The sequence below is a fragment of the Ptychodera flava genome, chromosome 13, assembly GCF_041260155.1.
Source record: "Ptychodera flava strain L36383 chromosome 13, AS_Pfla_20210202, whole genome shotgun sequence".
NCBI classification, from domain to species: Eukaryota; Metazoa; Hemichordata; class Enteropneusta; family Ptychoderidae; genus Ptychodera; species Ptychodera flava.
Genome location: NC_091940.1, coordinates 15,914,686 through 15,923,917, shown reverse-complemented (window position 1 = coordinate 15,923,917; position 9,232 = coordinate 15,914,686). Strand labels below are relative to the sequence as shown.

Sequence of the window (9,232 nt, the reverse complement as noted above, 5' to 3'; positions counted from 1 at the left end):
TATGAATTCAACTGTGCACGCGCGCGTGTTCTGAAACGTTCTTTTTTAGAGTATAGCTGGGCGCTCCTGAACTCTCGTTCCAACTTCGGCCCTAAATAACGAAATTGCCCACTTGCTTTTAACTTTAGCATAATATAATGAGGTTATAAACGGTGCGCTCGGGTATTTGGTTGCGGATATTCTAAGACCTCTGGGGTGAAAATTAGCATATTTGGGTGAAATAATCACCTCGCTTCGCTCGGTGATTATTTCCCGTCAAATATGGTAATTTTCACCCCAGAGGTCTTGTATCCGCAACCAAATACCCTCGCTTGCCGTTTATAACCTCTAATTATTTATTTCAAGAATGCAAGAATGCTGTTTTCACTAAAGCATACATTAAAAGTTATAAGGATTATATATCTGTGTACAACTTTGTACCTATGTAATCTTTCTTTTTTGGGGAGGGGGCCACAAAAATTTTGTTGTCGGTGATGGGGGGGGGGCACTAAAATTTTTCCTGGTGTTGGGGGGGGGAGCCTGTAAAAATATATGCACCACATATTTTCTCTTCCAGCCCCCCCTGCCGTTAATTGTGCTCGTTCCCTTATTACCGGCACAAGAACATGTACAGATTCTCGCGTCAGGGTTTATGATACAAGAAAACATTTCCGTTTTGTTGTAAACATGCTATTAGTCCGGCGGAGCTTGTCAAATAAAAAATAGAAAAGGAACTAAATGAAAAACAAAACAACAATGTTGCCGCATATCATTTTTACAGAGACCTGCACTAGGTAGCGCGCCAACAGACGACGACTTTTCATAAGGGACATATCCCCTTGCACTGGATGCCAGTCTAGTTATGAATTTTTTATCTATCTATCTATCTATCTATCTATCTATCTATCTATCTATCTATCTATCTATCTATCTATCTATCGATCGATCGATCGATCTATCTATCTATCTATCTATCTATCTATCTATCTATCTATCTATCTATCTATCTATCTATCTATCTATCTATCTATCTATCTATCTATCTATCTATCTACCTTTGTTTCATGAGACAATGTGCAAAAGAGGCATAACAAGGCCGTTCATTTTTATGAGTGGCAAATCACATTTTATAACTACCGAGTTGGTGTTGCGGTCTTCTCAAGCATTCTGATATGACCGACAACAAGTACAAAATCTTCATGACTGAAAGAGAGTCTGCTACCGAGGCAGCAAGATTGTCGAAAATTATAATATTATCTTCGTTCTTGGTTTATAAAATGACACTCGATTTAACTTAAATGTTTATCAGAAACAATAGGAGTTGAGCTAGCAAGTCCGTTTTCCAGCAAGAGTATGACGCCGTCACGAACGACCTCTTAAAGTGTATGTCCCGCATAAATTCAAAGTTAATTTTGCTTAAAATGAGCCATGCTATATGGTTTTGCCATCCCTACGTTATCAAATAAATGCATCATCCCAAGGAAACGACGCGGTTATATATTGTGAAAAAGCAATATGTTGTGCGATTTTGAAGTTGGCTGCCTTTCGGGTCGTTTCGGAATTCGCGGGCATTGCCACCGGAAATGATTCGTACCAAACTTATCATCTAATTTGGGGAAAAGAAGAAATGTTTGTCCACAATCATAGATAAATGATACAAAGCCTATGAATTAAATGGTCGCATCGTACTCATATAGTCCGAACTTGAAAACCATTCTGCTCTTGAGGGCGCCCCTACTCCCCTCCTCCCACTTCTTGCGAAGGACTAGCTATATTCTGTTTGTTCATTGTGATTCCCCTCTCAGCGCGACCCGAGCAACGGGTCTTCCAGTCTACACATTTCAGGGAAGAAGGAAATTATTCACTGAATAACTCTATTTCAAGCATACTGCACTCTGTATTGTTCGCATTTATGGCGTCGCTTCACGAAAAATAACGTATACAATAACGTATTTAGGATCTTGTTACTGGTTGACCGCAACTTTCAGGTCAAGTGGTGTTTTGACTTTGTTTGGGCTGTAAAATTTGGTTACATCTTCCTATTTTTATTCAAACTTAATGAAGTAGAGATTAAGCCAGGTCTTTCACAATATTTCAAAGGATACGCCTATGTAATTACTCATCTTACATCTTACACAATTGAATTTTATATTTGCACTGCCATAGAGTACAGTGATAATGGCTTTTTATCATAAACCTAGAGGGTCTGACAAAAGGACTACAAAAACCGAAGAAGCTAATAGGACTACATCACGTGACATCGTTTGGAAAAATGGCGGACTCTGGTAGTGAATCTGAAACTGAAGTTTGTGAGGTTTGTACTCTTTTATTTTCACCTTGCTTTTCAAATCGCTACACAAAAGATGGTTTTCGCCATGTGCAAACTTAAGGAAAGATCTGCAACCGAAACGCCTCCTCAGTAATTCGTACGGAAACGTTGCACGGTGCGACGCGACGCCGTTTCGCGTAACCGTCACTACCACTGAGCCCCACTGAGCCGACCTGTCAAAGTTACACCAAACACAGTACGGAGTTCCTCCAGATCTACACCAAAATAACTTACAATACAACACAAGATTCCATTATTTCAGTCATCGTTTAAAAATACGAAATATCTGTCTTGCAGAACAACGTAAAAGGAGGACCACTCAGTGTCAGACTGTATGGCTTGTTGCTTGTTTATGTTCAACGACCCCTGCGTCCTAGTTTTAAAGTGAAATGAATACATAGCCCGGGCACAAATAAGTGGCGGCTTTCAGGGTTTGCCATGGAACCTACATGCGCTTGTAACCGCCTTCCTTCTATAGTTGCTGTGTTATCCATTGCCATTGATCATACCACTGATCTCATTCACAGTCCTATGCACTGATGCATCGAAGCCAAGAGTCTCCCGACACATTGCGGTAGATTCCATTGTCAAGTCAACTCTCGGGGTCAAATATGCTGGTAGCCGAGGCTAAACATCTCGCCAAATACAAAATTTGGTGTACTCTTCTGAGCCCCGTGTGCGTATATACAATGGCAACCCTACTGGGCGCCTGATTTACTAGTACTCTCGAGACGTGAGGAATCCAACTTCCAAGCCGGTTTACCCAATGTTCTGACCTGAACAAAGTTTGATTTTGCTCTTATTTTCCAGATGTCTTTCATAGTTTAAAACTGTTCACAGTTATGACTGTACAGTTGAACATAATCAGAATGTAGTGTTGTAAGTTTGTGTTCATTTTCTTCCTCACAGTCAGCTTTCACTGTACTATTGGCATACAAAAGAATGTTTAACAATGCACATGAAAATGGGTTTTGCTAAAGTCATATTTGTGTCTCAACAAAGATAATGCTGTATCCTATCTTGGCAGAGTGAGTCCCTCCACATTTTCTGGAGGAACCATTTCTACTATAGAAGATGGCATACTAACTGTTGTATACCTACTGACTACTCAGAGGGAGATTTAAATCTGTTTTAGTATTTATACTGTGTGTGAACTTCTCATTAAGTGAGTAAGTGGTCATCTTAATTTTCCTGGTATTCAAAATAATTCCAGCAGTCACGGGCACCCCAACATGCAGTCAGAATTTAAGCTCTCAGTTACACAGTTTGCATGGAAGTAGCGCACAGATGGGTGTTCTTGTATCTCTCAAAGATTCGGATTTTTAGGATATGACTAGAGATCCCTTCAACCATACAGAATATGCCACTTTTAATACAGTCATTCTGAAATTGCATAAACCGTATCTATAGCAGGGCATTTGGTGTCATATGAAACATGGCGTGTTAACCCTTTTCCTGCCAGACAGTATCACTTCCCCATCAGCCAAGTTAGTAAAAAGTGGTATTGAGCCAAAACATGATGTATTTTCACCCACTTGGCTTGGTCTGTTATAGCATCTTTAGTCCAAAAAAATCATGTTTACAATATATTTATGTTTTCAACAGTTTTCAAATGTACAGCATTATGTTAAAATACACCATATGGAATATGTTGTGTTTCATTAATTTGAAGCATCTTGACCTTGTGGTGAAATATGGACTTGGCGGGAAAAGGGTTAAAGGAAAATGGTTAAACAATTTCAAATTATGTATGTTATGTTTTCAAATTATGTACATTTCCATAGGTTCAGAAGATTCTCAAAAGGCGGAAGGTGAAGGGAAAATTGGAATATTTGATCAGATGGAAAGGCTTTGATTCGTCGGAGGACTCCTGGGAACCAGAGGACCATCTTATTGACTGCAAAGAAGCTTTAGAATTATTTAACCTTGTAAGTGTAGGATGAATTATATTGTCACTACCAGTGCAATGGAACATATTCCTTGATATTATCATAGACTCCAGAAGTTTTCCAGGGTCTGTGATGTGGTTCACCATTTGTTCTAAATGTGTACCTATGTAATTTACACTTTGCAAGCCTTTGTATTCCATTGACTTATTTTTTTATCTTCTTAGAAAGCTTTTTTTATCATGTACTGTATATGTATATCATATACCTGTATTAACAAAATTTACCTCTAACACCGCCTAAACATTTTGACACATATAAACAACGATATTTACCGACGTGACCTAATAATAATTTGTGTCATTGCAATGTGTACCATATGGTCTGAGAAAAATGAATATTCGTCATTGATGGTGACTCATTAGCATCTGATTTGCATACTGAAACAATAGCATTAATACACTTTAGATAAATGAGGACCATTATTTTGAATTGCTCCTACTTGTTCTGATTTTGAAATTTTCCAGAAGTACCTAAACATTGACCACATATATTTCAGCATTGTGCTCTTTCTTAGGTATATTTTAGAAATGACATGTTTTATTGTTTCTCTTTATGCAATGATGTACACTATTGCTGCGACCAGACTTTCAACATAAACAGATTATCGTGGAAAAGCTACTTGTTTACAGTACAAATGAAAAAATTGAGATGTACTCAGTGTTTTTATCTTGGGGGGGACCTTGGTAAATGATTTGTTAACCCCAGTAACATTTCTGCTGTCGCAGTATCAGATTGCATTGATTTCCAAAAGGAAAACACTGGTAATAATTGGACTGTGAACTCAAAAGAAACTAAAACAAAACAAAACAAACTAGACAGTCCCTTAGCTTTTCTCGGCAGCAGTTACTGGCTGTTGGCCATTGTGTTCAGCCTATGATCTATGAAATAGCCTACCACTAACGCGACAGTCTGCTGAAGTTTATCCTTCAATTTACTCTGTTTTGATATTTATACGCCCACAGACTTGGAGCAAGTCTAAGTGTGTTGTGTTTGTACCAGCGTATTTTAATAAGCGCTGCAAATACAATGGCCTTCAGCAAGTTATGGCATTCATGTTATCATTTTTATAGGATATGAATAAAGCCAAAATTGTACATATGAGATCGACACCGAAACCAACACCCAGGCAGAGCACCAGATCAGAAACAAGGAGCCGTGCATCTTCTGTCAAGACGTCAGTGAATAGTAGTTCAAATTCAAGTGTGAAAGAATCAACAAGGACTACAACGACGGTGGAAAAAACCACTGTAAGTAGGTCATCTGTGGTGGCAACTTCCACTTCTAGCAAAAATCTCTCATCCGAAACATCAACAGCAATCACAGCCACGCCGACCTTACCTGCTGGGTCCGTCAAACACGGCGCTTTGTCCAAGGTGACGGCCATGTTTTCTGGTTCCTCTACGACAAGGACTTCAACCGGTGTCTACACATCGAGGGCCCAGAGTGTTACACCGTATATACGCCCATTATCTGAGCTGAAAAGACCCCCGATAAAGGTACCATATATGTGTGGGTTGGCAGAGGTGTCTATGTCAGAAAATTTTGTCTCAAAAATCCTGTCTATTATGTCCCACCATCTTCCTGTGTCCTGACCTTCACCCTTTCCTTTGCCGTGGTGATTGTTTATTGCCATGGTGATTGTTTGTGGCCATGGTGATTGTTTGTGGGTTACATTGCAAATTCTCTTTGTTTTTCAGAGCATGTATATTGTTTGTTATAAATTCAGTTGCATGGGCAAGGGCTCACTGTGTCTGATTTTGTAAGGTGTTCCCTGTGTTTGCTAGGGCTGTGCTACTCTTTATGGTACTTTGCCAATGTGTCTGTCTGTCAACATCTCAACTTTCTTTAAAATCCTTTAAATAACAAGCTTGATGTCTCACCATCTGTTACTTGATTAATTGATTGCCGTCTTACAACTTAAAATGCTCTCGTGGACTATATGATGCATTATGCCACCCTCTTCCCGGTATTCCTGATATTTACCTGAATTACGGTAACCGTGTCTGTTCCGTCTGAACTATATTAAAGCTTTTGGTAGCTGTAACTCAAAGTAGCTGTGTTGATGTGAATGTCAATGTCTGCCACAGCGAGGTCAGATAAATTGAAAGTGCAAGTTAATCCTACAAGCAAGCTGGTGACCTATGTCATTGGCAAGAATAGCTGGCTAGATCGTATGCCCTGCATTGATTCATGTATCTACACTCAACCTTGCTCAGCTCATATTCATTCCCCGGCAATGAATTCAGTGTTCTCCACAGCTTAGCAAAACAGGCGTGGCCTCTTTACATGATAATGCATAATTTGCATTGTCTTTTATCGTGAAAATGTATTCTTAAGTATGGGTATTAACATAAGAAAATATTGCTCGAAAAAACTGGGGTTTCCTACCCCTCAAAATCCCCTTTATGGCAAACACCGCTAATTCATATCAGCAACCAAGTAAATTAACATTCATCCACTGTATTATCATTATGATGACATTCTGGTGGTATGGTTTGCCCTTGACTCCTATCTTCAGACTTGAATTACAGGCAATTTGGAAAACTACCATTATGACGGTGTCAAATGCTGTCTTGTAGATTCATTGTACAAGATATGTACTGAGAAGTATGTTTTAAAGCTTGCATTTTGATATATTGAACAAATTATTAGTACCTATTTGATGTTGTCAATTTAGGTACAAGTTTTAGCAAAAATTGATTCTGTCCCCATATTGAAAATGAACCACACCACAGCTTGAAACTGGCGACCAAATGTAAGTTGAGATTTCATTATTTGGTAAGGAAAAAGTGTTTGTGTTGAAATTTGTCATGACTGAATTTTAGCATTTGGTGAGAATGTAAGATCCCATGTACTGGCCACCAGGCTGTCTGGATTTCAGTTATAGGGTAGTACATGCCTTTGAATTGTGAGTCTAAAAGCTTTTGCTCAAACTTTCCTTACAGACACATTAAACCAGTCCCCTTTGAAATCAAGAATAAATATCAGGGGCAACTCTGCAAAATTTGGTTCAAGAGAAACAAATTACGAATATTTACTGTCACTGGAAATTCAAAATGGCCGTCATCCCTGTGGGATCAAAATTTTCGATTATTTCAAAAAATAATCCAATGAAAACTTTATTAATGCCATGAGCTTCAAAATGAGCCCCCACAAGTGGTAGGCAAAATTGTATTGTAAATGTTTGAAAGTCCAAATATCTGTGCCGTGGGTGCAGTCTACCATAAGATTTCATGTGTAACATATTCTCTTTAGAATTGTATGTTGGTATTCCCTGCACTCTGTCATGTGGTGATGGATTCAATGGAAATGCATGCACTGTGAACTCCTAAAGTATGCAGGAGTGTCCTCTTTCTCTCTTTGAATATTCTCTGTGAGTGTTATTTGTCAAGGAGTATCCAATCGAGTCTATGAGAATGTTCAAATCAAAGATGAAAATGATTACACAAACAGTATAGAAGATACATGATAACTTGACCTTGCGATATTTCAAGAGATATCAATGTCCATGATTTTACAGCTGATTTTCATACATATTCATTTTATAAATAGATACAGCATTCAAATATTAATTTGCCAGATCATCAATACACACATATATTTGAATATTCACGCCAAGAATTTTATCAAATTACATATACTCAAAGCAGTTTAAGATTGACTCAATTGCATGGAACTTAGTTTAATCTGATGTCAGCTATGAAATTGGGTGCAAAATATGAACACAATAACTATCTGTACTTTCTTGAATATGATGTACAACTAGGCATGGTGAATATCATGAAACTGATTGAAATTCTTTACAGAAAGTACATGTACAATTTGTAACATGGTGGACAGCAATACCAGCAATCTCGTTTGGTGTAATTTGTGCATTCAGTGAATTTAAGTCGATGCACTAAAGTACCAACAAGTCAAATTAACAAATTGTTTCCTCATATATGTTCTGTCCAAATCACATTGGTGAACAGTTGCTACATGTATACCATCCAATCAGAAGCTCTCTTTCATGACATGTCAACAGCCAATCAAACATTGCCTCCCTCTCACCATAGGCAGCTCCATTGTCTATGCTCACACGAAATACTTTCTCCACTTGTTGAGTAACATTAAGATATATTTTTTTCTTCCTTGGCAGTCAAATCCTATACTAAGTACTGGTAAAATCAGCCATAGCGAGAAGTCTGTCAGGAGAACTCTGGACTTGAAGGAGGCATCATTTTTCCAACGTCATCGATGTTTAGTCATCGGTCTCTTGATGGTGTTCATCGCCATTACAATAGCAGCTGGTTTGAAGATCTATGAGAAGCAGACATCACAGTAGAACGTGTTAAGTTTACAGTAGTTTCCACCTCAAATATTATTTTTCAATATTTAAATTATTTATCACGTATTTTAATATCAAGCTAGGGTTTCCAGCCCTTGGCAGTGTACACTGATGCTAATGTAGTTGCATATGTCGTAGGTTTCAGTCTTGAATCCTCACTGGAAACCAAGGAAAAGGAAAAAAAGCTTTTAAAGTTTAAGTGCTATCCCGCTAGGTGTGGAGATGTCATGTATAATGTGCTTTTAAACTTCTAATAATCAAATTGCCGGTTTTAACAAATCTTGTAGTTACAACAAAGCCACTTATGGGAAAATCTGATGTCTACAAGTTTTTCAACATTGGCAAGATGACCAATTGTGGTATTGTAAAATGATATGTAAAATTATGCATAAATAGTTGTTAGGCATGTACATGTTTTTACGTCAATGGACCTGCCAGCCAATGCAATGCATCATCAATGCTTACTCACCCTGTCACCACAATAGTTTGTCCCAAATCCATTGTTATCAATCACCAGTGTGGACCTGTTTACAAGGGACTTGGGTGTGAACAGGTTAAAATGTCCACTTCTTTCACCGGCAAAACATGTCGGCATTACCGTTATCTTCAAGGCTGAACAGTAGGGAGATGCTATTTTCCAATTTTAGA

The 9,232-nt window shown here is 38.3% G+C and overlaps 1 protein-coding gene across 2 annotated transcripts; it reads left to right on the top strand.

Annotated features, from left to right (window-relative positions):
• Positions 1–2,156: 2,156 nt before the first annotated feature.
• Positions 2,157–8,973, top strand: LOC139147572 (heterochromatin protein 1-like). Of its 2 annotated transcripts, none has more exons than XM_070718698.1 (4): positions 2,157–2,293; positions 4,093–4,236; positions 5,328–5,504; positions 8,396–8,973. In XM_070718698.1, exons 1-4 carry the CDS (start codon positions 2,252–2,254, stop codon positions 8,579–8,581), a joined length of 549 nt encoding a protein of 182 aa, XP_070574799.1. In that variant the 5' UTR covers positions 2,157–2,251; the 3' UTR covers positions 8,582–8,973. The 2 variants fall into 2 exon arrangements, with proteins under 2 accessions (XP_070574799.1, XP_070574798.1); XM_070718697.1 differs by having other exon boundaries at positions 5,328–5,753.
• Positions 8,974–9,232: the final 259 nt, after the last annotated feature.